The following is a 26,739-nucleotide window of genomic DNA, read 5'->3' as shown; positions in this document are numbered from 1 at the left end:
ACCGCCGCGTCGGGGACAGGCCCGGGCACGGGGACAGGGATGGGGACGCAATGGGGACGGGGACATGGTGGGGACGGGGACAGCGCAGGACCGGGCAGCCCCACAAAGACATGGAGCGACGTGGGGACAGGGACGGGGCCAGGAGGGATGTGGGGACAACGTGGGGACACAGGGGTGGCCTGGGGGGGGACATGGGGACAAGGGGGAGCCCTGGGGGGGACACGGGGCCAACATGGGGACGGGGATGGTGCTAGGAGAGACGTGGGGACAACGTGGGGACACGGGAGGGGGCTGGGGGGGACATGGGGCTGCTATAGGGACAGGGATGGCGCCAGGAGGGACGTAGAGATGACATGGGGACATGGGGACATGGGGGTGGCCTGGGGGGGACATGGGACAGTAACAGCCCAGGGGAGGGGGACATGGCGGTGCTGCCGGGGACCTTGGGCTGGGGGTGGGAGGGCCCAGGCGATCCCGCCCCTTCCCCCCCCCCCCGCAGGGGCCCAGGCGATCCCGCCCCTTCTTTGGCTATAAATACCCGGCGCAGCTGCAGCCTGGGGGGGGGGGGGGCAAAGAGCCCCCCGCCCCGGGCCCCCTCTAGGCCCCCTCAGAGGCCCCCCCAGCCCCATAGACCCCCCATGGGTCCCCCCAGCCCCACAGACCCCCAGAGCCCCCCCCAAGGGCCCCCTAGAGCCCCCCCAGGCCCCATAGACCCCCCCAAGGGCCCCCCAGAGCCCCATAGACCCTTCTATTCCCCAGAGCCCCCCCCAAGGGCCCCTAGAGCCCCCCCCAGCCCCATAGACCCCCCCAAGGGCCCCCCAGAGCCCCATAGACCCTTCTATTCCCCAGAGCCCCCCCAAGGGCCCCCCAGAGCCCCCCAACCCCATAGACCCCCCCCAAGGGCCCCCCCGCGCCCCCCCCCAGAACCCCCGCCCCTCTCCTGCTCCCTCCCAGGCCCTAAAGCCCGCCCAGGGCCCCTCCCACCCCCAAGTGCCGCCCAGCGACCCCCGGGGCCCCCCCGGAGCCCCCAAGGGCCCCCCCAGGCCCTCCCGAGCCCCCCCCCGGCGCCCCCCGCCCTCACCGGCGCCGCCCGCCGCTGTCAACCGCCGCTCCGCCCAACTGGGCTGCTGCGCGCGCCTGCGCGCTGCCGTCACATCCGGCCGCGCCGGAAGCGCTTCTGCCCTCCCTGCCGCCGGCGACCGCTCTAGGCGCGGCCGGAAGGAACCATAGAGAGGCGCGGCTGCCTAGCAACGCGCTCGCCGAAGGGGGACGCTCTAGGGCCGCGGCGCCGCGACTCGGTGGTGCTCAGCGCGCTCTAGCCCGCGGGAGGTTTCCCGGCGGCCGGGCGGAATCAACCATAGAGCGGCGGGGAGGCTGGGAGGGGGGGGAAGGCGACGCCTCCGGAAGTGACGCCGCGCGGGCAGCGCACCCGGAAGCGGCGGACTCGCATGCGGTGAGAGGTGCGAGGCGGCGGGGCGCGGCGGGGGGGAGGGGCGGCCCGGACGCCTGGGCCCCTGGCGGGGGGGGGGCGGGGCGGGACCCAGGCGTGCGGCGTGGGCTCTCCGCAGCGGGGCCCCGGCGTCCGGGGGGCCCAGGCGTCCGGCATGTCGCAGGCCACCAAGCGGAAGCACGTGGCGCGCGAGGTGCTGGACGAGCGCGTGGTGCCGTCGCCGCGGCAGCGCATCGTGCGGGTGAGCGGGGCCGGGGGGGGGGGCCCGGGGGGGTGGGGGGGACACAGGGACACCCAGGGTCACGGGGGGGCTTGGGGGGGCCCGGGGGGGTGGGGACACCCGGGGGGACACGGGGACATGGGGGGGGCCACGGGGGGGTGGGGACACCCGGGGACATGGGGGGGGCAGGAGGGGCCCAGGGGACATGGGGGGGGACATGGGGACAGGAACACCCTGGGGGGGGGACACAGGGACCCAGGGGACACAGGGACACCTGGGAGGACATGGGGACCCATGGGGGGGGCGAAGGCGGGGGGGACCGAGGGACATGGAGGGGACACAGGGACATGGTGGGGGGGAGAGGAGAGACATGAGGACATCTGGGGGGGACATGGGGACAGGGACACTCGGGGGGGGACACACAGGGACCCAGGGGACACAGGGACACCCAGGGGGGCCATGGGGACCCTGGGGGGGGACCCAGGACCACGGAGGGAACCCAGGGACATGGGGGGGGGCAGGAGGGACCTGGGGGGGGCACAGGGACGCCCGGGGGGGGGACATGGGGGGGCACTGATGTGGGGGGACGCAGGGATGTGGGGGGACAGGAGTGATGGGGGGGGACATGGGGATGGGAGGGGGGACAGGGGACACGTGGGGGGGGACATGGAGGGGGACACGGGGACACCCCGGTCCTGGGGGGGGGGGGACACCCGGGGGGGGGCCGCTGTCCCCGAGCCACCAGGTGCCACCGCAGGTGCTGGGGACGCCGGGGAACAACCTGCACGAGGTGGAGACGGCTGAGGGGGGGCGCTTCCTCGTCAGCATGCCCCCCCGCTTCCGCCGCCACATCTGGATCAAGAGAGGTGCCGGGACCCCCCCATGTCACCCTGACCCCCCCCCATGTCCCCAACGCGTCCCCACGGTGTCCCCATCGTGTCCCCCCCCCGCCCTCCGCTTCCTCGTCAGCGTGCCCCCCCCGCTTCCGCCGCCACATCTGGATCAAGAGAGGTGCCGGGACCCCCCCGGACCCCCCCGTGTCACCCTGACCCCCCCCCGTGTCCCCAGCGCGTCCCCACGGCGTCCCCATCGTGTCCCCCCCCGCCCTCCGCTTCCTCGTCAGCGTGCCCCCCCGCTTCCGCCGCCACATCTGGATCAAGAGAGGTGCCGGGACCCCCCCGGACCCCCCCATGTCACCCTGACCCCCCCCGTGTCCCCAATGTGTCCCCACGGGGTCCCCAACGCGTCCCCCCCCCCCGCTTCCGCCGCCACATCTGGATCAAGAGAGGTGCCGGGACCCCCCCAGACTCCCCCCGTGTCACCGTGATCCCCCCCCATGTCCCCAATGTGTCCCCACAGTGTCCCCAACGCGTCCCCCCCCCACTTCCGCCACCACATCTGGATCAAGAGAGGTGCCGGGACCCCCCCAGACCCCCCCGTGTCACCCTGACCCCCCCCCATGTCCCCAGCACGTCCCCACGGGGTCCCCAACGCGTCCCCCCCTGCCCCCCGCTTCCTCGTCAGCGTGCCTCCCCCCGCTTCCGCCGCCACATCTGGATCAAGAGAGGTGCCGGGACCCCCCCGGGACCCCCCCCGTGTCACCCTGACCCCCCCGTGTCCCCAATGTGTCCCCACGGTGTCCCCAACGCGTCCCCCCCCCGCTTCCGCCGCCACATCTGGATCAAGAGAGGTGCCGGGACCCCCCCAGACCCCCCCGCGTCACCCTGACCCCCCCCGTGTCCCCAGCACGTCCCCACGGGGTCCCCAACGCGTCCCCCCGATGCCCTGTGCCCCCCCACGACCCCCCTGACGCCCCCCCCCGCAGGGGACTTCCTGCTCGTGGACCCCCCCTGTTGCCCCGCAGCCCCCGTGTCCCCCCCCCCGAGGCCCTGTGCCCCCCCATGGCCCCCCCTGACGCCCCCCCCCCCCGCAGGGGACTTCCTGCTCGTGGACCCCATCGAGGAGGGCGAGAAGGTGAAGGCCGAGATGCGGCTGGTGCTGTTCCGCGACCACGTCCGCTTCCTGCAGCGCCAGGGGCTCTGGTACCCCCCCGCGACCCCCCCGCGGCCCCCTTAAACCTCCCCGACCCCCCTGGGACCCCCCTGAACCCCCCCGGGGACACCAAACCTCCCTGGGACCCCCAGAACCCCCCCAGGACCCAAAACCTCCCTGGGACCCCCAGAACCTACCAGGGACCCCCCCCAGGGACCCACCAACCCCCCGGAGACCCCCCCAACCCCCCCCAGGACCCAAAACCTCCCTGGGACCCCCAGAACCCCCCCCCGGGACCCCCACAATCCCCCTGGGATCCCCTGACCCCCCCCAGGGACCCCAAACCTCTCTGGGACCCCCAGAACCTCCTGGGGACCCCAATTCCCCCCCCAGGACCCCCCCAGGGACCCCCGAAACCCCCCCAGGAGCTGAAACCTCCCCGGGGACCTCCCAGAACCCCCCCAAGGACCCCCCCCAGGGACCCCAAACCTCCCCGGGGACCCCCCCAAGGACCACCAACCCCCCCCCAGGACCCCAAAACACTCAGGGACCCCAAAAACTCCTCTGGGACCCGCAGCCCCCCCCAGGGACCCCCCCAGACCCCTTGGGACCCCCAAATCCCCCCAGGACCCCCAAAACCCCCCAGGGACCCCAAAATGCCCCCAGGACCCCCCCAAACCTCCCCTGGGGACCCCCAAATCCCCCCTGGGACCCCCAACCCCCCCCACGCTGACCCCCCCCCCCCCCGTCTCCCCCCAGGCCCGAGGCCTTCGCCCCGGCGGCCGGACAGAGCCCACGGCGGGGGTGAGCTGGGGGGGGGGTATTAACGGGGGGGTAACGTTAACGGGGGCTAATAACAGGGGCTAATAATGGGGCATTAATGGGAAATAATGTTAACGGGGGTAGTAATGGGGGTAATAACGGGGGGGTAATAACAGCATTAATGGGGTAACAATGGGGTATTAATGGGGGCAAGAACAGGCTAATAACAGGGCATTAATGGGGGTAATAATAATAGGAGCTAATAATAATAAAGACTAATAATGGGGCATTAACAGCACAGTGTTAATGACAGCGTTAATAGGGGTGTAATAGCGCATTAACGTGGGGTAACAACGGGGTATTAACGAGGAGTAACATTAATGGGGCGCTAATTTAGGAGTAACACCAGGTATTAGCCCTGTGTGACATTAATGGGGTGTTAACAGGGGCGTTAATGGGGTATTAATGGGGGTAACGATGAGTATTAACACTGTGTAGCATTAATGGGAGTATTAATGGGGTATTAACAGAGGATAATAATAGTAGTAGTAGTAGTATTAATAGCAGAGTATTAATGGGTATTAACCCAGCGTAGCATTAATAGGGTCCTAATGGAAATAACAACGGGTGTATTAACACGGAGTAACACTAATTGGGGCACTAATAGAGCAGTAATAACAAGTATTAACCCAGTGTAACGCTAATTGGGGTATTAACGAGGCACAATAACAGTGTTAACACGGGGTAACGTTACTGGGGTATTAACGGGGTGGCAGGTATTAATGGGGTATTAATGCAGTGTCGTTAATGGGTTATTAATGGGGTAATAACAGGTATTAACGTGTACGGGGGGGTATTAACACACGGAGCAGCAGTATTAATATATTAACATGTATTGGGGGCATTAACACGCGTGTCGGGGCGTTAACACGCATGTTGGGGCGCGCAAACACATGTGTCGGGGCATTAACACGTGGTCTAGGGCAGCTCAGAAACATGTAACAACACGTGGTGATGCATCGACACGCGTGTTGAGGGTCTTAGCGTGTATCAGGGGCGCTAACACGGAGCAGGACACGCGAACGGGCCGGGAACGCACTAACACGCGTGTCGGGGAGGCGTTGCCGTGTCGGGAGCGTCGGCACGCGTGTGAGAGCGACGGGAAGGCGCTGGGGGGGGTGCGGACACGCGTGTGATGGGCACGGACACGTGCGGCTGGTGTGGACACGCGTGTGGTCGGCGCGGACACGCGTGTGGCGGGCGCTGACGTGTCGCGGTGCCGCTCCGTGTCGCAGGGAGGCCGCGGGCGAGGACGGGGAGCTGTTCGTCAACACGAACCGCGTTGGCGCCGGGGACGAGGACACGGACGACACGGAGGACGACACGGATGACGAGGACACGGAGAACACGGATGACGAGGACACGGATGACGAGGACACGGGCACCACGGAGGACACGGGGGACAGCGAGGACAAACACGGGGACACGAGGGACGGTGGCGCCCAGGACACGCGGTGCCCGTGACGTGTTCCCCCCCCAGGACACGCAATGCCACGGACACGTGACACCGAGGACATGCCATGCCACGGCCACGTGACGCCACGGCCACGTGACACCGAGGACACGTGACACCCCCAAAATAAAGGACCGTCCCCACACGCGGTGCCGTGGCCACGTGGTGTCGAGCACACGCGACGCCTGTGCGTGTCACAACCCCGCACACGCTCGCACACGCGTGTTGCCACGTGGGACGCGCGGTGGCCGTGGCCCCCCCCGACGCGCAGCCGTGGTTGAGGCCAGGTCTTTATTGCCCCCCCGGGGGCCGGAGGGGGGGTACAGGGCGGGGACACGCGTGTGCACACGCCAGGACACGCATGTGGAGCCGTGGACATGCGTGTTGGTCCATGGACACGCGTGTGGGGCCCCGTCCAGCGTCGTTCACTTGGTGATGGTGTTTCTGGGGGGGAAGAGGGGGGTCAGGCACCCCGGGGGGCTCCCAGTCCCTCCCAGTGCCCATCCCATTGCCCCCAGTTTCTCCCAGTCCCTCCCAGTGCCTTTCCCACTCCTCCCAGTGCTCTTTCCAGTGTCCCAAATGCCTTTCCCAACGCTCCTAGTCCCTCCTAACACCCCTCCCAGTGCCTCCCAGTACCCCCAGTACCTCCCAGTGCCCATCCTAGTGCCTCCCAGCATCCATCCTGGTGCTCCCAGTGCCCATCCCAGTGCTCCCAGTCCCTCCCAGTGCCTCCTGGTGCCTTTCCCAGTCCTGCCCAGTCCCTCCCAGCACCCATCCCAGTGCTCCCAGTCCTGCCCAGTCCTTCCTATCACCCATCCCAGTGCTCCCAGTGCTTTTCCTGGTGCTCCCAGTGCCCATCCCAGTGCTCCCAGCACCTCCCAGTGCTCATCCCAGTGCCTCACAGTGCCTCCCGGTGCCCATCCCAGTGCTCCCAGCCCCTCCTGGTGCCTGTTCCAGTGCTCCCAGTGCCTCCCAGCGCCCATCCCAGATCTCCCAGCACCCATCTCAGTGCTCCCAGCCCCTCCTGGTGCCCATCCCAGTGCTCCCAGTCTCTCCCAGTGCCTTTCCCAGTCCCTCCCAGCACCCATCCCAGTGCTCCAAGTGCCCATCCCAGTGCTCCCAGTCCCTCCCAGCGCCCCTCCCAGTGCTCCCAGTGCCCATCCCAGTGCCTCCCAGTCCCTCCCGGCACCCATCCCAGTGCTCCCAGCACCCATCCCAGTCCCTCCCAGTGCTCCCAGTCCCTCCCGGCACCCATCCCAGTGCTCCCAGCGCCCATCCCAGTCCCTCCCAGTGCTCCCAGTCCCTCCCGGCACCCATCCCAGTGCTCCCAGCACCCATCCCAGTCCCTCCCAGTGCTCCCAGTCCCTCCCGGCACCCATCCCAGTGCTCCCAGCACCCATCCCAGTCCCTCCCAGTGCTCCCAGTCCCTCCCGGCACCCATCCCAGTGCTCCCAGCACCCATCCCAGCCCCTCCCAGTGCTCCCAGTCCCTCCCAGTGCTCACGCGTTCATGCTCTTGCCGCTGCCGCTGAGGACGATGTAGGGCGTCTTCTGGGCCTTCTGCTTCTCCTGCAGCAGGGCCACGGTGCCCAGCGGCGTGTCGCTGGAGCTCATCTTCTTCAGCAGCTGGGGGGGGGACACGGGGGGGGCGTCACCCCCAAACCAGGGACAGGACCCCCCCCAATGGGGTCCCCCAATCCCCCCCGAACTGGGGGTGTCACCCCCCAAACCGCGCCCGGGAACCACCCCCCCCCCCGGTGCCCAGCGGCGTGTCGCTGGAGCTCATCTTCTTCAGCAGCTGGGGGGGGACACGGGGGGGCGTCACCCCCAAATTGGGGACAGGACCCCCCCCCAATTGGGTCCCCCAATCCCCCCCGAACTGGGGGTGTCACCCCCCAAACCGCGCCCGGGAACCCCCCCCCCCCCGGTGCCCAGCGGCGTGTCGCTGGAGCTCATCTTCTTCAGCAGCTGGGGGGGGACACGGGGGGGGCGTCACCCCCAAACCGGGGACAGGACCCCCCCCCAATGGGGTCCCCCAATCCCCCCCCGAACCGGGGGTGTCACCCCCAAACCGGGGACGGGCCCCAAATGGGCCCAAGGGGACCCAGAGAAACACAGGGACCCCCAAGGGGGACCTGGGTGACCCCAAAGGGACCCAGGACCCCCCAAAAGGGACCTAGGGGACCCCAAGGGGCTCAAGACCCCCAAAAGGGACCTGGGGGACCCCGAAAGGGTCCTGGATGCCCAAAGGGGACCTTGGGGACCCCAAAGGGGACCTGGAAGGACCCCAAGGGGCTCAGGACCCCCAAAGGGGACCTGGGGGACCCCAAATGAGACCTGGGGGACCCCAGGGGGGCTCAGGACCCCCAAAAGGGACCTGGGGGATCCCAAAATGGCTCCGGACACCCAAAGGGGACCCGGGGGACCCCAAAGGAGACCTGGAAGGACCCCAAGGGGCTCAGGACCCCCCAAAGGGGACCGGGGTGACCTTAAAGGGGCTCAGGACCCCCAAAAGGGACCTGGGGGATCCCAAAATGGCTCCAGACACCCAAAGGGGACCCGGGGGACCCCAAAGGGGACCTGGAAGGACCCCAAGGGGCTCAGGACCCCCCAAAGGGGACCGGGGTGACCTTAAAGGGGCTCAGGACCCCCAAATGGGACCTGGGGGGACCCTAAATGGGCCAGGAAGGACCTCAAATGGGACCTGGGAGGACCCCAAAATGGCTCAGGACCCCCCGAATGAGACCTGGGGGACCCCAAGGGGCTCAGGACCCCCCAAATGAGACGTGGGGGACCCCAAATGGGACCAGGGAAGACCCCAGGGGGGCTGAGGACCCCCAAAGGGGATCTGGGGGACCTCAAAAGGGCCAGAAAGAACCCCAAAGGGGACCAGGGGTGACCCAAGGGGCTCAGGACCCCCAAAGGGGACCTGGGGGACCCCAAAGGTGACCTGAGAGGATCCCAAAATGGCTCAGGACCCCCAAAGGGGACCTGGGGGACCCCGAAAGGGACCTGGGGGATCCCAAAATGGCTCCAGATGCCCAAAGGGGACCTTGGGGACCCCAAAGGGGACCTGGAAGGACCCCGAAATGGCTCAGGACCCCCCAAAAGGGACCAGAGTTGACCTTAAAGGGGCTCAGGACCCCCAAAGGGGACCTGGGGGACCCCAAAATGACTCAGGACCCCCCCAGAGGGGACCCGGGGGGGCCCCGAGGGGACCCTGCCCCCCCCCAAGCGGCCGCTCACCGCCTCCTCGTCCAGCTTCTTCATCCTGCGCTCCGTCTTCATCTTCCCCGAGCCCTTGCCGTGGAAGCGGTGCGAGAGCTGGCGGAAGGCCTGGGGGGGACGCGGGGGGGTCAGGGGGGGCCACGTGTCCCCCCCCGTGTCCCCCGGTGTCCCCAGGTGTCCCCCGGCGTCCCCGCACCTCCTTGGGCGTCAGCTTGCGGCCGGTCTCGTCCACGTACTCGATCTTGACGTCGGGCCGGTAGCCCTCCTTCTCCTTGAAGTCCTGCGTGAAGCCGCGGTACTCCTCCCGCCGGCTGTACTTGTCGTCGATGGCCCTGCGTGGGGACAGCAAGGGACACGGGGACATCAGGGGACATGGGGGACGTCAGGGGACAGCGTTACGTGGGGCTGGGGACGGCGGGGGACACGGGGATGGGGACATGGAGGGGATGAGGCCAGGCCCGTGCTCCTCCCGCCGGCTGTACTTGTCGTCGATGGCCCTGCGTGGGGACACGGGGACGTCAAGGGACACGGGGGACATCAGGGGACAGCGTTACGTGGGGCTGGGGACGGCGGGGGACACTGGGATGGGGACATTGGGGGACACGGAGGGGACGAGGCCGGGCCCGCGCTCCTCCTGCCGGCTGTACTTGTCGTCGATGGCCCTGTGCGGGGACACGGGGACGTCAGGGGACACGGGGGACATCAGGGGACAGCGTTACGTGGGGCTGGGGACGGCGGGGGACACTGGGATGGGGACATTGGGGGACACGGAGGGGACGAGGCCAGGCCCGCGCTCCTCCCGCCGGCTGTACTTGTCGTCGATGGCCCTGCGTGGGGACATCAAGGGACACGGGGACGTCAAGGGACACGGGGGACGTCAGGGGACAGCGTTACGTGGGGCTGGGGACGGCGGGGGACACTGGGATGGGGACATTGGGGGACATGGAGAGGACAAGGCCAGGCCCGCGCTCCTCCCGCCGGCTGTACTTGTCGTCGATGGCCCTGCGTGGGGACACGGGGGCATCGGGGGACATCGGGGACGGTGTCACACGGGGCTGGGGACGCCAGGGGACACGGGGACGGCGTCACTCACATCTTATCCTCGATGCAGTAGACGGCCGAGGGCAGCGACTTGTTGGGGGCCTTCACCCGGGCCACCTTCTGCACCGTCGTCTCCAGCAGCCCTGCGGTGGGGACAGCGGGGGACAGCGGGGGACAGCGGGGGGGTCAGGGGGTCCCCAAGCACCCGGGGGTCCCTGAGGGGGCCCCGGCGTCCGGGCGCACCTTTGTTCTGGCAGAGCAGCAGGGCGGCGGCCAGGCCCCGGTTGACGATGGGCTCCTCGTCCAGGATGGTGGTGGAGGAGGCCGAGAACTGGGGGGGGGGGGGAGAAAAAGGGGGGAGAAGGGGGGGTCAGAGCGGGGTCTCGATGGGGGGGCGGCTGATTTTGGGGTGTGCATGGTTTGGGGTGTAGTTCAGGTGTAGTTCGGGGGTTCCCGGCTGTTCGGGGTGCTCACAACCTGCCGTGGTGGCTCCTCGGCCAGGTTGGTGCTGCCCCAGCCCACGTTCTCCTCCCCGGGGCACCGCGGTTCGGGGGTACCGCGGTTTGGGAGTGCGGTGTGGGGGTGTGCGTGGTTCGGGGGTCCCTCGGGGTGTAGTTCGGGTGTAGTTCAGGGGTTCCCCATGGTTTCGGGGTGCTCACGACCTGCCGTGGTGGCTCCTCGGCCAGGTTGGTGCTGCCCCAGCCCACGTTCTCCTCCCCGGGACACCGCGGTTCGGGGGTACCGCGGTTTGGGGGTGCGGCGTGGGGGTGTGCGTGGTTGGGGGGTGCCTCGGGGTGTAGTTCAGGTGTAGTTCGGGGGTTCCTGGCTGTTCGGGGTGCTCACGACCTGCCGTGGTGGCTCCTGGGCCGGGTTGGTGCTGCCCCAGCCCACGTTCTCCTCCCCGGGACACCGCGGTTCGGGGGTACCGCGGTTCGGGGGTGCGGTGTGGGGGTGTGTGTGGTTGGGGGGTGCATTGGGGTGTAGTTCGGGTGTAGTTCAGGGGTTCCCGGCTGTTCGGGGTGCTCACAACCTGCCGTGGCTCCTGGGCCAGGTTGGTGCTGCCCCAGCCCACGTTCTCCTCCCCGGGACACCGCGGTTCGGGGGTACCGCGGTTCGGGGGTGCGGTGTGGGGGTGTGTGTGGTTCGGGGGTGCCTTGGGGTGTAGTTCGGGTGTAGTTCGGGGGTTCCTGGCTGTTCGGGGTGCTCACAACCTGCCGTGGCGGCTCCTGGGCCAGGTTGGTGCTGCCCCAGCCCACGTTCTCCTCCCCGGGACACCGCGGTTCGGGGGTACCGCGGTTTGGGAGTGCGGTGTGGGGGTGTGCGTGGTTGGGGGGTGCCTCGGGGTGTAGTTCGGGTGTAGTTCGGGGGTTCCCGGCTGTTCGGGGTGCTCACGACCTGCCGTGGCGGCTCCTGGGCCGGGTTGGTGCTGCCCCAGCCCACGTTCTCCTCCCCGGGACACCGTGGTTCGGGGGTGTCACGGTTCGGGGGTGCGGCGTGGGGGTGTGCGTGGTTGGGGGGTGCCTCGGGGTGTAGTTCGGGTGTAGTTCGGGGGTTCCTGGCTGTTCGGGGTGCTCACAACCTGCCGTGGTGGCTCCTGGGCCAGGTTGGTGCTGCCCCAGCCCACGTTCTCCTCCCCGGGACACCGCGGTTCGGGGGTGTCACGGTTCGGGGGTGCGGTGTGGGGGTGTGTGTGGTTCGGGGGTGCCTCGGGGTGTAGTTGGGGTGTAGTTGGGGTGTAGCTGGGGGCGCTCACGTCCTGCTGCTGCCGCTCCTCGGCCAGGTTGACGGTGCTCCAGCCCACGTTCTCCTCGCCGTCCGAGTCCGGGGCGCCGGCGGGCGAGCGCCGCTCCTCCCGCTCGAAGTCCTGCGCGGGGACACGCGGGGACACGTCACGACACGCGGGGACACGCCGGGACACGGGGGAACACGTCGGGACATGGGGGGACACGTGGGGACACGCGGGGACACGCAGACAAGGACACGGGGGACAGTGGGGGGACGCAGATGACAAACGGACGCACAAGGACGTGGGGGACGAAGTGACGTGGGACAGGGACACGGGGACACGGGGAGGGACATGAGTGACGTGGGGGGACACGGGGACACGGAGGACGCAGTGTGTGGGCGTGGGGACACGTAGAGACGTGGGGACACGGACAGACATGAAGGACGTGAGGGGACATAGGGGGATGTGGGGGGACACACGTGACACAAGACACAGAGGGACACGAGGACGTGGGGGGGGACACGGGGACGTGGACGGACATGGGGACACGGGGGGGGACACGGGGACACAGAGGGACACGGGGGACATGGGGATGGGGACACGGCAGGACACGGGGGACACAGAAGGACGTGAAGGGACATGTGACGCAGGACACGGAGGGACACGAGGACACGGAGAGGGACACAAGGACGTGGGGGTGACACGGGGTGACACGGAAGGACACGGGGGGGACACGTGACACAGGACACGGAGGGACACGGGGACACCAGGGGACTCCCCCCGCCCTCCCAGCCCCCCCGAACTGCCCCCCGATGCCCTAAACTACCTTCAGACCCCCCCAAACTGCCCCCCCAAACCCCCAAACTGCCCCAAACCACCCCAAAACTGCCCCAGGGCCCCCCCAAACTGCCCCAGGACCCCCCCAAACTGCCCCAGGCCCCTCCGAACTGCCCCAAACCACCCCAAAACTGCCCCCCTGGCCCCCCCCGCGCACCATGAGCTCCTCCTGCTCCTCGCGGTTGCCGGCCAGGCCCCCCAAACTGCCCCAGAACTGCCCCAAACCACCCCAAAACTGCCCCAGGCCCCCCCCCAAACTGCCCCAGGACCCCCCAAACTGCCCCCCCAGACCCCAAACTGCCCCCCCAGACCCCCCCCGTGCACCATGAGCTCCTCCTGCTCCTCGCGGTTGCCGGCCAGGCCCCCCAAACTGCCCCAAAACTGCCCCAAACCACCCCAAAACTGCCCCAGGCCCCCCCCAAACTGCCCCCCCAGACCCCCCCGGCCCCCCCCGCGCACCATGAGCTCCTCCTGCTCCTCGCGATTGCCGGCCAGACCCCCCCAAACTGCCCCAAAACTGCCCCGGGCCCCCCCCCAACTGCCCCAGGCCCCCCCAAACTGCCCCCCCAGACCCCAAACTGCCCCCCCGGCCCCCCCCGTGCACCATGAGCTCCTCCTGCTCCTCGCGGTTGCCGGCCAGGCCCCCCAGACTGCCCCAGAACTGCCCCAAACCACCCCAAAACTGCCCCAGGCCCCCCCCAAACTGCCCCCCCAGGCCCCAAACTGCCCCCCCGGCCCCCCCCGCGCACCATGAGCTCCTCCTGCTCCTCGCGGTTGCCGGCCAGGCCCCCCCAAACTGCCCCAAAACTGCCCCGGGCCCCCCCAAACTGCCCCGGGCCCCCCAAACTGCCCCCCCAGACCCCCCCGGCCCCCCCCGCGCACCATGAGCTCCTCCTGCTCCTCGAAGTTGCCGGCCAGACACCCCAGACTGCCCCAAAACTGCCCCAAACCACCCCAAAACTGCCCCAGGGCCCCCCCCAAACTGCCCCCCCAGACCCCAAACTGCCCCCCCAGACCCCCCCGGCCCCCCCCGCGCACCATGAGCTCCTCCTGCTCCTCGCGGTTGCCGGCCAGACCCCCCAGACTGCCCCAAAACTGCCCCAAACCACCCCAAAAGTGCCCCAGGGCCCCCCCAAACTGCCCCCCCAGACCCCAAACTGCCCCCCCAGACCCCCCCGGCCCCCCCCGCGCACCATGAGCTCCTCCTGCTCCTCGCGGTTGCCGGCCAGGCCGTAGGTCGGGATCTCGCCCAAGGTGCGGCAGAACTCGGAGGTGGCGTTGAAGACGATGGCGCCGGCGCGGGCGTCCGCCCCGGCCCCCCCCGCGGCCCCCCGCCGCCGCTGCACCAGCTCCAGCACCTGCGCGGGGGGGTCAGCGGCGCCCGGACGCCTGGGCCCCCGCTGCTGACCCCCCCGTACGGCCCCCCGCGGCGCCCGGGGACGGCGTTAACGGTGCCCGGACGCCTGGGCCCGCTCCCCTGCTCGCCGTTGGGTCCCCCTGGACGCCTGGGCCCGCCCGGACGCCTGGGCCCGCTCCCCCCGGACGCCTGGGGCCCCCCCCCGGACGCCTGGGCCCACTCCCCTGCTCGCCGTTGGGTCCCCCTGGACGCCTGGGCCCGCCCGGACGCCTGGGCCCGCTCCCCCCGGACACCTGGGCCCCCCCCCCGGACGCCTGGGCCCGCTCACCTGCTCGCCGCTGGGTCCCCCCGCCCCCAGGGGCTGCCCGGACGCCTGGGTCGCCCCCGGACGCCTGGGTCCGCTCCCCCCGGATGCCTGGGCCCGCCCCGGACGCATGGGCCCGCTCCCCCCAGACACCTGGTTCCCCCCCGGACGCCTGGGCCCGCTCCCCCCGGACGCCTGGGTCCCCCCGGATGCCTGGGCCCGCTCCCTCCAGACACCTGGTTCCCCCCGGACGCCTGGGCCCGCTCACCTGCTCACTGCTGTGGCCCCCCGTCCCCAGGGGCTACCCGGACACCTGGGCCCGCTCCCCCCGGACGCCTGGGCCCCCCCCAGACGCCTGGCCCCCCCCCGGACGCCTGGGCCCGCTCACCTGCTCGCCGCCGGCCTCGCGCAGCTGCTGCAGCTGCCGCAGGCGCCGGCTCTTCTCCAGCTGCTTCTGCAGCTCCTGCTCGGCCTCGTCCTCCTCCAGCGCCGCCGGCGAGCCGGGGGGGGCCTCCTCTGCGGGGGGGGGGGGGGGGCAGCAGGGGCCCAGGCGTCCGGGTGGGCCCTGCCCCCGCTCTCCGAGCCCGCTGCCCCCAGGAACGACCCGCCCCGGGGGCCCAGGTGTCCGGGGATGCCACCCCCACCCCAGGAAGGGGGCCCAGGCGTCCGGGGCACGCTTCTCTAGGGGCCCAGGCGTCCAGGGATGTCCCCCCCCCGCCCCGGGAAGAGGGCCCAGGCGTCCGGGATGCCCTTCTCTAGGGGCCCAGGCGTCCGGGGGCGGCCTCAGAGGTATCCGGGGGCTCCCCCTCCCTTGGGAAAAAGGGCCCAGGCATCCGGGGAGCTTGTGCTTGGGAGGGGCCCAGGCGTCCGGGGCGCGCTTCTCTAGGGGCCCAGGCGTCCAGGGATGTCCCCCCCCCCGCCCCGGGAAGGGGGCCCAGGCGTCCGGGGCGCGCTTCTCTAGGGGCCCAGGCGTCCGGGGGCGGCCTGAGAGGTATCCGGGGGCTCCCCCTCCCTTGGGAAAAAGGGCCCAGGCATCCGGGGAGCTTGTGCTTGGGAGGGGCCCAGGCGTCCGGGGGGGCTCCCCCTGCCCCAGGGAAGGGGCCCAGGCGTCCAGGGAGGGGCCCAGGCGTCCGGGGGGGCTCCCCCCGCCCCATGGAAGGGGCCCAGGCGTCCAGGGAGGGGCCCAGGCATCCGGGGGCTCCCCCCACCCCACGGAAGGGGCCCAGGTGTCCGGGGAGGGGCCCAGGCATCCGGGGGCTCCCCCCACCCCACGGAAGGGGCCCAGGTGTCCGGGGAGGGGCCCAGGCGTCCGGGGGGGCTCCCTCCTCCCCCAGGGAGGGGCCCAGGCGTCCGGGGGGGCTCCCCCCACCCCATGGAAGGGGCCCAGGCGTCCAGGGAGGGGCCCAGGCATCCGGGGGCTCCCCCCACCCCATGGAAGGGGCCCAGGTGTCCGGGGAGGGGCCCAGGCATCCGGGGGCTCCCCCCACCCCACGGAAGGGGCCCAGGTGTCCGGGGAGGGGCCCAGGCATCCGGGGGCTCCCCCCACCCCACGGAAGGGGCCCAGGCGTCCGGGCGGGGGCCCAGGCGTCCGGGGGGGCTCCCTCCTCCCCCAGGGAAGGGGCCCAGGCGTCCGGGGAGGGGGGGGGGGCCTCACCTTCACTGCTGATGTCCATGCTCTCGACGCGGGTGTCGTCGGAGGGGGGGCCGCCGGGGGGGGCCGCGGGGGGGGCCGGGCCCTGCCCTTCCTCCCCCCCCGCCGCGCCCCCCCCGTCCTCCTCCTCCTCCTCCCCCCCCTCCTGCTGCTGCTCCTCGGGCGCCCGCCGGCCCCGGCCCCGCGACCTGGGGGGGGGGCAACACGGGGGGGGGGGGGTCACCTCCCTGCCCCCCCCCCGGCCCCCGCTCTTGCCCCCAGCCCCCCCCCAACCCCCTTATTGTCCCCCTTGGTTCCCCCCCCCCCAAGGTCCCTATTGCCCCCCCCCAGGTGCCTCTTGTTCCTCTAAGCCCCCCCCCCGGATGCCTGGGCCCCCTGTGTGTCCCCACCCCCCCCCGGACGCCTGGGCCCCCCCATGGTCCTTGTCCCCCCGGCCCGGACGCCGGGGCCCACCTGGAGCCAAAGTCCCCCCGGGTGTCCTGCCCCCCCCCCGTGTCCCCCCCCCGGACGCCTGGGCCCCCCCACCTGGAGCCGAAGTCCCCCCGGGTGTCCTGCCCCCCCCCGTGTCCCCCCCCCGGACGCCTGGGCCCCCCCACCTGGAGCCGAAGTCCCCGCGCGTGTCCCCGGGCGCCAGCGGCAGCAGGTCGTCGGCCCGCAGCGGTTTCTCCTTGCGCCGGAGCCGTCGCACGCGGCGCCGCGTCTTCCGGAAGGCCACGGCCTGCGCCAACCCCCCGTTACCCACAGTGCCCCGGGGCTCACGCCAACCCCCCCAGTTACCCACAGTGCCCCGGGGCTCACGCCAACCCCCCGTTACCCACAGTGCCCCGGGGCTCACGCCAACCCCCCCCCCATTACCCACAGTGCTCCGGGGCTCACGCCAACCCCCCGTTACCCACAGTGCCCCGGGGCTCACGCCAACCCCCCCAGTTACCCACAGTGCCCCGGGGCTCACGCCAACCCCCCGTTACCCACAGTGCCCCGGGGCTCACGCCAACCCCCCCCCGTTACCCACAGTGCTCCGGGGCTCACGCCAACCCCCCGTTACCCACAGTGCCCCGGGGCTCACGCCAACCCCCCCCGTTACCCACAGTGCCCCAGGGCTCACGCCAACCCCCCCCCCGTTACCCACAGTGCCCCGGGGCTCACGCCAACCCCCCGTTACCCACAGTGCCCCGGGGCTCACGCCAACCCCCCCCCCATTACCCACAGTGCTCCGGGGCTCACGCCAACCCCCCCGGCACCCACGGTGCTCCGGGGCTCACGCCAACCCCCCGTTACCCACAGTGCCCCGGGGCTCACGCCAACCCCCCCCCATTACCCACAGTGCCCCGGGGCTCACGCCAACCCCCCCGTTACCCACAGTGCCCCGGGGCTCACGCCAACCCCCCCCCATTACCCACAGTGCCCCGGGGCTCACGCCAACCCCCCGTTACCCACAGTGCCCCGGGGCTCACGCCAACCCCCCCCCATTACCCACAGTGCCCCGGGGCTCACGCCAACCCCCCCGTTACCACAGTGCCCCGGGGCTCACGCCAACCCCCCGTTACCCACAGTGCCCCGGGGCTCACGCCAACCCCCCGGGCTCACGCCAACCCCCCCAGTTACCCACAAGGCCCCGGGGCTCCCGCCAACCCCCCAGGCTCCCGCCAACCCCCCCATTACCCACAATGCCCCAGGGCTTGCGTAACCCACCGCCCTTACCCATGATGCCCTAGGGCTCACGACAACCCCTCTCCATTACCCACAACCCCCTGGGCCTCCCACCAACCCCCCCATTACCCACAACCCCCCAGGGCTCCCAGCAACCTCCTAGGGCTCCCGCCAACCCCCCCATTACCCACAATGCCCCAGGGCTTGTGTAACGCACCCCCCTTACGCATGATGCTCTAGGGCTCATGACAACCCCTCTCCATTACCCACAACCCCCTAGAGCTCCCACCAGCCCCCCCCACTACCCATAATGCCCTGGGGCTCGTGCTAACCCCCCTCATTACCTACAACCTCCTGAAGCTCCTGCCAACCTCCCCATTACCCATGATGCCCCAGGGCTCATGCTAACCCCCCTGGCACCCACAACCCCCTGGGGCTTGTGCCAACCCCCCCCGGTACCCACAACCCCTTGGGGCTCATGTCAACCCCCCCATTACCCACAACCCCCCCCAGAGCTCCCGCCACCCCCCCATTACCCACAATCCTCCAGGGCTCACACTGATGTCTCCATTACCCACAACCCCCCAGGGCTCACGCTAACCCCCCCCATTACCTACAACTCTCTGAGGCTTCTGCCACCCCCCCCCTTACCCACAATGCTCTGGGGCTCATGTCAACCCATCCCAGCTGCCCTGTCACCCACAATCCCCTGGGGCTCCCACCAATCCCCCCCCTTACCCACAACCCCCTGGGGCTCCCGCCAACCCCCCCCTTACCCACAATCCCCTGGGGCTCCCACCAACCCCCCCCCATTACCCACAATCCCCTGGGGCTCCCACCAATCCCCCCCTTACCCACAATCCCCTGGGGCTTGCGCCAACCCTGCCATTACCCATGATGCCCCGGGGCTGACGCCACCCCCCCCCGCCACCCCCTCGACTCGCCAAAACGGCCCGAAACAGCCCAAAATGGCCCAAACCGCACCTCCTCGTGGGGGGCGAGGTACTCGGGGGCCAGGCGGGGGGGGGGCAGCGCCAGGCTCTGCGCCGGCCCCGGGGGCCGCGGCCCCCCCGGCGGGGGTGGGGGGGGCGCCGGGGCCCCCCCGGGGGCCAGGCGGAAGGAGGGGGGGCGGGCGGCCCCCAGCGCCTCCGCGTACTGCGGCAGCATCTCCTGCGACACGGGAAAACACGGGAAAACACGTGAGAACACGTGAGAACACGCAATGACACGGGACGACACGCCAGCGCGGGGGGGCCCAGGAGTGCCCGGGGGGGGCCACACGCGCGGCCACGGGGACAACACGTGACAACACGCGAGTGCGGGGCTGGGTCAGGACCCCGGGGACACGCAAGGACCACGTCACCGTCCCGAGGACACGTGTCGAGAGGACACGGACACGGGGGGACACGTGTGGGACATGTGAGGACCCCGAGGACACGGAGGTGACACGCGGGGGCCACGTCCGCATCCGTGTTGGGACGCCGATGTCACGTGAGCAGCACGTCCCCGTCCCAAAGGGCCACATGGGGACCCCGAGGACACGTGGGGACACGTCTGAACCCCAAGGACACGTGAGGGGACACGTGAGGCCACCTTAGGTCCCCAAGGACACGGAGGTGACACACGGGGGCCACGTCGAGCCCCCGAGGGGCCACGTTGGGCTGCCACCACCGTGCAGGGAGCCCGTCCCCGTGCCGAGGGGCCACGCGGGGACCCCAAGGACACGTGAGGGGACACATGGGGCCACCTTAGGTCCCCAAGGACACGGAGGTGACACGCAGGGGACACGTCGAGCCCCTGAGGCACCGCGTTGGGCCACCGCCATGCAGGGAGCCCGTCCCCGTCCTGAGGGGCCACGCGGGGACCCCGAGGACACGTGGGGACACGTCTGAACCCCAAGGACACGTGAGGGGCCACATGGGGCCACCTTAGGTCCCCAAGGACATGGAAGTGACACGCAGGGGACACATCAAGCCCCTGAGGCACCACATTGGGCCACTGCCATGCAGGGAGCCCGTCCCCGTCCTGAGGGGCCACGCGGGGACCCCGAGGACACGTGGGGACACGTCTGAACCCCAAGGACACGTGAGGGGCCACACGGGACCACTTTAGGTCCCCAAGGACACGGAGGTGACACGCAGGGGACACGTCGAGCCCCCGAGGCACCGCGTTCGGCTGCCGCCACCGCGCAGGGAGCCCGTCCCCGTCCCGAGGGACCATGTGGGGACCCCGAGGACACGTGGGGACATGTCTGAACCCCAAGGACACGTGCGGGGCCACACGGGGCCACTTTAGGTCCCCAAGGACATGGAGGTGACACGCGGGGGACACGTCGAGCCCCCGAGGCACCGCGTTGGGACACCGATGTCACGTGAGCAGCACGTCCCCGTCCCGAGGGGCCACGCGGGGACCCCGAGGACACGTGGGGACACGTCTGAACCCCAAGGACACGTGAGGGGCCACACGGGGCCACCTCAGGTCCCCAAGGACATGGAGGTGACACGCAGGGGACACATCGAGCCCCTGAGGCACCACATTGGGCCACCGCCATGCAGGGAGCCCGTCCCCGTCCCAAGGGGCCACGCGGGGACCCCGAGGACACGTGGGGACACGTCTGAACCCCAAGGACACGTGCGGGGCCACATGGGGCCACCTTAGGTCCCCAAGGACACGGAGGTGACACGCGGGGGCCACGTCGAGCCCCCGAGGCACCACATTGGGCCACCGCCATGCAGGGAGCTCGTCCCCGTCCCGAGGGGCCACGCGGGGACCCCGAGGACACGTGGGGACACGTCTGAACCCCAAGGACACGTGAGGGGCCACAGAGGGCCACTTTAGGTCCCCAAAGACACGGAGGTGACACGTCAGGACGCCGGGGCCACATGGGGGGGGGCCACATCGAGCCCCCGAGGCACCACGTTGGGCCACCACCGCGCAGGGAGCCCGTCCCCGTCCCGAGGGGCCACGCGGGGACCCCAAGGACACGTGGGGACACGTCTGAACCCCAAGGACACGTGAGGGGCCACACGGGACCACTTTAGGTCCCCAAGGACACGGAGGTGACACGCAGGGGACACGTCGAGCCCCCGAGGCACCGCGTTCGGCTGCCGCCACCGCGCAGGGAGCCCGTCCCCGTCCCGAGGGACCATGTGGGGACCCCGAGGACACGTGGGGACATGTCTGAACCCCAAGGACACGTGCGGGGCCACACGGGGCCACTTTAGGTCCCCAAGGACATGGAGGTGACACGCGGGGGACACGTCGAGCCCCCGAGGCACCGCGTTGGGACACCGATGTCACGTGAGCAGCACGTCCCCGTCCCGAGGGGCCACGCGGGGACCCCGAGGACACGTGGGGACACGTCTGAACCCCAAGGACACGTGAGGGGCCACACGGGGCCACCTCAGGTCCCCAAGGACATGGAGGTGACACGCAGGGGACACATCGAGCCCCTGAGGCACCACATTGGGCCACCGCCATGCAGGGAGCCCGTCCCCGTCCCAAGGGGCCACGCGGGGACCCCGAGGACACGTGGGGACACGTCTGAACCCCAAGGACACGTGCGGGGCCACACAGGGCCACCTTAGGTCCCCAAGGACACGGAGGTGACACGCAGGGGACACATCAAGCCCCAGAGGCACCGCGTTGGGCCACTGCCATGCAGGGAGCCCGTCCCCGTCCTGAGGGGCCACGCGGGGACCCCGAGGACACGTGGGGACACGTCTGAACCCCAAGGACACGTGAGGGGCCACAGAGGGCCACTTTAGGTCCCCAAAGACACGGAGGTGACACGTCAGGACGCCGGGGCCACATGGGGGGGGGCCACATCGAGCCCCCGAGGCACCACGTTGGGCCACCACCGCGCAGGGAGCCCGTCCCCGTCCCGAGGGGCCACGCGGGGACCCCAAGGACACGTGGGGACACGTCTGAACCCCAAGGACACGTGCGGGGCCACACAGGGCCACCTTAGGTCCCCAAGGACACGGAGGTGACACGCAGGGGACACATCAAGCCCCAGAGGCACCGCGTTGGGCCACTGCCATGCAGGGAGCCCGTCCCCGTCCTGAGGGGCCACGCGGGGACCCCGAGGACACGTGGGGACACGTCTGAACCCCAAGGACACGTGCGGGGCCACACGGGGCCACCTCAGGTCCCCAAGGACACGGAGGTGACACGTCAGGACCCCGGGGCCACGTCGAGCCCCCGAGGCACCGCGTGGGGCCACCACCGCCGCGCAGGGAGCCCGTCCCCGTCCCGAGGGGCCACGTCACGGGCGTGGGGACCGCGCCACGTGTCCGGGGGACGTGTCACGTGTCTGGGGACCGTGTCACGTGTGCGGGGGGGGGGGGGGACACTCACGGCGGGGGGGCCGTCGGGCTCCTGGCAGGGGTCGTAGCCCGGCTTGCGGCGCCGCAGCTCCAGGCCGCGCCGGGCCCGCTCCGCCTCGGCCAGCGCCGCGTTCACCAGCACGTCCTCCGCCTCCTCCAGCACCCCTGCGCCCGGGGACGTGGGACACGGGGGGACGCGGGGGGACACCCCCGACCCCCCCCTGGGGCGTGGGGCACCCCCCGGCCCCCCCCGGGGGAGTAGGGACACGGCAGAGGGACCCAGCTGGGACATGGGGGTGCAGGGAGGCAGTGGGGACATGGGGATGTGGCATGGGGACGTGGCGGGGGGGACATGGGGACGTGGGGACATGGGGACACCCCCCCGGGGCACGGGGACACCCCCTGACCCCCCCCAGAGCGTGGGGACACGGCAGGGACCCCCCCCGGGGTGTGGGGACAGTTAGAAGGACCCCACTTGGACATGGGGGTGCAGGGAGGCAGCGGGGACACGGGGACGTGGCGGGGGGGGACATGGGCCCCCCCAACCCCCCCTCGGGGCACGGGGACACAGAGGGACCCAGCTAGGGCATGGGGGGGTGCAGAGACACAGCAGGGACGTGCAGATGTGGCAGGGGGACGGAGTGGAGGGAACACGGCGACATGGCAGGAGGACATGGGGACACAGGGACGTGGCAGGGACCCCATGGGGACATGGCAGGGACCCTGGCAGGCCACGGGGACATGGCAGGGGGATATGGGGACATGGCAGGGACCCTGGCAGGGCATGGAGACATGGCAGGGGGACACGGGGACACAGGGACGTGGCAGGAACCCCATGGGGACGTGGCAGGGACCCTGGCAGGGCACGGGGACATGGCAGGGGGACACGGGGACACAGGGACGTGACAGGGACCCTGGCAGAGCACGGGGACATGGCAGGGGGACACGGGGACACGGGGACGTGGCAAGGACCCTGGCAGGCTACAGGACCCCACCAGGGGACACAGAGACATAGGACAAGGACGGTAGTGGCATGCAGGGACATTGCACGGAGACACAGGGACGTGGTGGGGGGGACACAAGGACACGGGGACGTGGCACAGACCCCACCAGGGACATGGGGAGGTGGCACAGGGGACACAGAGAGGCCACAGGGACCCCACTGGGGGCCAGAAACGTCGCAAGGACGTGTCAAGGGACGCGACAACACATCAAGTGACATCACCAGAGCGCACAGAACGCCTGGGGACACGACAGGGGACACGACAGGGGATGTGGCAACGCATCAAGGGACACAGGGACATGCCAAGGGACACCAGCGGGGCACGGGAATGCCACCAAGGCGCAGGAGGGGACACAGGGACACGTTAGGGGACACGGGGACACCGGGAGGGGGCACAGGGACGTGTCCGGGGATGCCACCGGGCCACACGGGAGGCCATGGGGCCGCGTGGGGAGCCACCACGGGGACAGAGGGCCACTGGGGGGGGGCTGGGGGACAACTCAAGGGTGTCACAGTGTCACCGCCGTGTCCCCTGCGCCTCACCCTTGTCCTTGAGCGTGAGGACGACGGTCTCGCCCTCGCGGAAGGCCTCGATGGCGTGTTCCACCGTGAGGCCCTGCAGGTCCCGCGAGCTGTACAGGTCCTGCCGGGGGGGGACACGGGGGGGTCAGGGGGTCCCCGAGGGGGTCAGGGGGTCCCCAAGGGGGTCCCCACGTCCCCAAGGGGGTCACGGTGTCCCCAAACGGGGCCCCCAGCTCACCCGCTTCCGCCTCATGAACTCCTCCTCCACCAACGTGCTGACGCCGAACTCCTGGTCCATCTCCTCCAGCAGCTTGGCCTAAAACGGCACCGTTTCCACCCAAATCAGCGCCGCGGAAGGGGGTTAAACCCCCGCCCGGATGCCTGGGCCCCTCATGGGCATGGGGGCGGGGCAGCCCCGGACGCCTGGGCCCCCCCCGCGGCGGCGCCCACCCTCTTCTCCGCCAGCTCCTTCTCCTGCTGCAGCTTGCGGCTGCGCTCGATCCAGGCGGCCGCGTCGTCCAGCCACGGGTCGTCCTCGCCCAGCGTCTTCACCTTGCTGCGTTCGGGGCGAAACGGGGGGGTTACGGGTGCTGCCGGCACCCATGGGTGCTGCCCGGGGTGGGGGCGGGGGGGGCTCACCCCAGCTTCTGGTTGAGCAGTCGCTTCTCCTTGGCGGCCGCCAGCTTCTCGCGGATCTCCTCCCGCTGCCGCTGCACCAGCGGGTTGACGACGTCGGCTGCCACGGGATCCTCCTTGGTGCCGGCTTCTGGGGGGGGGAACGGGGGGGTCACGGGGGGGCAGAACCCCGGGGAGCCCCCCCAAAACGGGGGGCACCCCCCCGCCTCACCTTTCTTCACGGCGGAGAGCTCCAGCGGCTTCAGCCCCAGCTTGGCGCGGAGTTTGCTGGAAACGGGGGGGAAAAAGGGGGTAAATGTGTCTGGGGGGGGTGAATTCAGGGGTGGGGGGGGCGAATATGGGGAGGTGGGGGACAAATAGGGGTGCGGGGGGGCACCCTGGGGTGGGGGGCCACAGCAGTATTGAAAAAACACTATAAAATATTAAGACATTCAGACCTATTTGAAGCAATTTAAACGACTTAGAAAAACATTCGCGGCAACCGAGCAGTGCTGGGGGGATACTAGGAGCAACTGGGCAGCGCTGGGGGGATACTAGGAGCAACTGGGCAGCGCTGGGGGGATACTGGGAGCAACTGGGCAGCGCGAAGGAGCATTGGGGGAAACCAGAGGGATTTGGGGACGCTTACAGGGCACTTGGTAAATCTCTGAAAACGTTTATGGGATTTTTGGGAGCGTTGGGAAATGCCAGGGGCAACCGGGGCCGTTCTGGGGGGGTCTCTGGGGTCTTAAATGGCGCCTGGGGGGGGCCGAGGAGCACTGGGGTAACTGGGGGTAACTGGGAGTACTGGGGCAGTCCTGGGGGGTCGCTGGGGGTAACTGGGAGTACTGGGGCAGTCCTGGGGGGTCCCGGGGGCCCCGGCTCACTTGGTCTCCTCGACGCTGAGTGACGACTCGCCCGCGGTGGTCTTGGAGGCGGCGGCTGTGGGGGGGGCGAAGGGGGGCGTTAGCTGATGGGGGGGGCCGGGAACCCCCCCCCAGCCCCATAACTACCCTCAGAGCCCTATAACTACCCCCAAGGACCCCCCAAAAGCCCCCAATTGCCCCAAAGCCCCCCCAAAAGCCCCCTAACCATCCCCAAAGGCCCCCAGGTCCCCCCCAACCCCTAACCTCCCCCAGAGACCCCCCCAGGCCACCCCAAGCCCCCTAACCAGCCCCAGAGACCCCCCAAGCCCCATAACTACCCCCCAACGCCCCCTAACCTCCCCCAGAGACCCCCCCAGGCCCCCCCAAGCCCCCTAACCAGCCCCAGAGACCCCCCAAGCCCCATAACGACCCCCCAACGCCCCCTAATCTCCCCCAGAGACCCCCCGGGACCCCCTCCAAGCCCCCTAACCAGCCCCAGAGACCCCCCAAGCCCCATAACGACCCCCCAACGCCCCCTAACCTCCCCCAGAGACCCCCCGGGACCCCCGAGGCCTCCCAGGCCCCCCCAAGCCCCATAACCACCCCCAAAGCGCCCCCAGAGCCCCCCCAGGACGCCGCCGCGGCCCCGGCCGCCCTCACCGGGCTCGTCCCGCTCGTCCCGCCGCTCCCTCTTGCCCCGCCGCCCCGCGTCGGACTCGGCCCCGCCGCGGCCATGGCCGCTGCCGCCGCCGCCGCTGCTACTGCCGCCGCCGCGCCCGGGCTCCTCGGCCCCGCCGCGCCGCGACGAGCCGCCACTGCCGCCGCCGCCGCCACCTCCGCCTCCGCCGCGCTCGCCCCGGGAGCGGCTGCGCTTGCCGCGCCGCTCGCCGCCGCGGTGCCGGTGCTTGCGGTGCTCGCGGGGCCGCCCCGCCGCGCTGCTGCCGCTGCCGCTCCCGCCTCCCCCCGCCGCGGCCGCCGCCGGGGCCGGGGCCGCTGCCGCCGGGGCCTCCTCGGCACCAGCCTCGGCCCCGCCGCGCTCCCGGTGCTTCTTGGAGGCGCCCATGGCCGCGCCGCGCCGCTTCCGCCGCGCCGGCGACCGCTTCCGGGGGCGCCGCGCCGCTTCCGGCGGAAACGCGGCCGGAGGGAGGGCGCGCGGTAAGATCGGCCCCGCCCCTCGGACCCGCGGCCGCTTTCCCCATTGGCCGGCGCTGCCCTTTCCTCCCCACCCGCCCCTCAGGGGTCGAGGGTCACTTCCGGTTGTGGGCGGGGCCGCGGGGCGTCGCCATGGGGACGCGGCGGAAGTGGGGAGGGGGAGCAGGGCTCGGCGGTCTCAACCCCGCCCCCACCCCAGCGGGGGCCCAGGCGTCCGAGCAGCCCGCCCCCCACCCCCCCCCATCCGGGGGACCAAGGCGTCCGGGCTAGACCCGTGGAGGCGGTGGGGAGGGGGGGGTCACCAAGATGGCGGCCTCCAGGAGCCACCAAGATGGCGGCCTCATGGAGGACACCAAAATGGCGGCTCCGTGGGTGTGTGGGTGTGGTGACGCACCATAATGGCGGCCTCGTGGCGGATGGCGGGACCCCCCCGAAATGGCCGCGGGGGAGGGGAGGGGAGGGGGACCCCAAAATGGCCTCCAAGTGGGGGCGGCCCCCAAGTGAGGCGGGGGGAGGGGGAAGG

At 70.9% G+C, this 26,739-nt stretch overlaps 2 protein-coding genes across 7 annotated transcripts; one reads left to right on the top strand and one right to left on the bottom strand.

Annotated features, from left to right (window-relative positions):
* Nucleotides 1-1,337: 1,337 nt before the first annotated feature.
* Nucleotides 1,338-6,082, top strand: EIF1AD (eukaryotic translation initiation factor 1A domain containing). 2 transcript variants are annotated; one of them, XM_064503713.1, is made up of 6 exons: nucleotides 1,338-1,460; nucleotides 1,569-1,691; nucleotides 2,428-2,536; nucleotides 3,604-3,712; nucleotides 4,422-4,466; nucleotides 5,720-6,082. In XM_064503713.1, the coding sequence occupies exons 2-6, from the start codon at nucleotides 1,605-1,607 to the stop codon at nucleotides 5,946-5,948; spliced, it is 579 nt and encodes a 192-aa protein (XP_064359783.1). In that variant the 5' UTR covers nucleotides 1,338-1,460; nucleotides 1,569-1,604; the 3' UTR covers nucleotides 5,949-6,082. The 2 variants fall into 2 exon arrangements, with proteins under 2 accessions (XP_064359783.1, XP_064359784.1); XM_064503714.1 differs by having other exon boundaries at nucleotides 1,388-1,453.
* A 132-nt stretch (nucleotides 6,083-6,214) lies between these two features.
* SART1 (spliceosome associated factor 1, recruiter of U4/U6.U5 tri-snRNP) lies at nucleotides 6,215-26,206 on the bottom strand. 5 transcript variants are annotated; one of them, XM_064503706.1, is made up of 20 exons: nucleotides 25,725-26,202; nucleotides 25,086-25,140; nucleotides 24,431-24,486; nucleotides 24,223-24,349; nucleotides 24,034-24,139; nucleotides 23,822-23,899; nucleotides 23,605-23,704; nucleotides 22,090-22,223; nucleotides 18,715-18,900; nucleotides 16,677-16,798; nucleotides 16,084-16,268; nucleotides 14,818-14,945; nucleotides 13,962-14,168; nucleotides 11,959-12,069; nucleotides 10,449-10,536; nucleotides 10,258-10,348; nucleotides 9,361-9,496; nucleotides 9,183-9,272; nucleotides 7,441-7,562; nucleotides 6,215-6,381 (listed from the first exon to the last, which is right to left on the bottom strand). In XM_064503706.1, exons 1-20 carry the CDS (start codon nucleotides 26,125-26,127, stop codon nucleotides 6,363-6,365), a joined length of 2,544 nt encoding a protein of 847 aa, XP_064359776.1. In that variant the 5' UTR covers nucleotides 26,128-26,202; the 3' UTR covers nucleotides 6,215-6,362. The 5 variants fall into 5 exon arrangements, with proteins under 5 accessions (XP_064359776.1, XP_064359778.1, XP_064359775.1 ...); XM_064503708.1 differs by having other exon boundaries at nucleotides 13,962-14,126; XM_064503705.1 differs by lacking the exons at nucleotides 6,215-6,381; nucleotides 7,441-7,562 and adding an exon at nucleotides 7,743-7,904 and having other exon boundaries at nucleotides 25,725-26,204.
* Between the last annotated feature and the right edge of the window lie 533 nt (nucleotides 26,207-26,739).

The sequence above is a fragment of the Dromaius novaehollandiae genome, unplaced genomic scaffold (assembly GCF_036370855.1).
Source record: "Dromaius novaehollandiae isolate bDroNov1 unplaced genomic scaffold, bDroNov1.hap1 HAP1_SCAFFOLD_148, whole genome shotgun sequence".
NCBI classification, from domain to species: Eukaryota; Metazoa; Chordata; class Aves; order Casuariiformes; family Dromaiidae; genus Dromaius; species Dromaius novaehollandiae.
Note: the sequence above shows the minus strand (reverse complement) of the source record. Positions and strands in the feature narration are given on the sequence as shown.

Bases quoted from the DNA above. Each gene is read 5' to 3' on its own strand.
- EIF1AD (XM_064503713.1), top strand. From the start codon at position 1,605: ATGTCGCAGGCCACCAAGCGGAAGCACGTGGCGCGCGAGGTGCTGGAC. The intron at 1,692-2,427 runs GTGAGCGGGGCC...GTGCCACCGCAG, and splicing joins CGCGGCAGCGCATCGTGCGG to GTGCTGGGGACGCCGGGGAA. The intron at 3,713-4,421 runs GTACCCCCCCGC...GTCTCCCCCCAG, and splicing joins CTGCAGCGCCAGGGGCTCTG to GCCCGAGGCCTTCGCCCCGG.
- SART1 (XM_064503705.1), bottom strand. From the start codon at position 26,127: ATGGGCGCCTCCAAGAAGCACCGGGAGCGCGGCGGGGCCGAGGCTGGT. The intron at 23,705-23,821 runs GTGAGCTGGGGG...CCCCCCCGGCAG, and splicing joins AGTTCATGAGGCGGAAGCGG to GACCTGTACAGCTCGCGGGA. The intron at 10,349-10,448 runs GTGCGCCCGGAC...TCCCCACCGCAG, and splicing joins GCTGCTCTGCCAGAACAAAG to GGCTGCTGGAGACGACGGTG.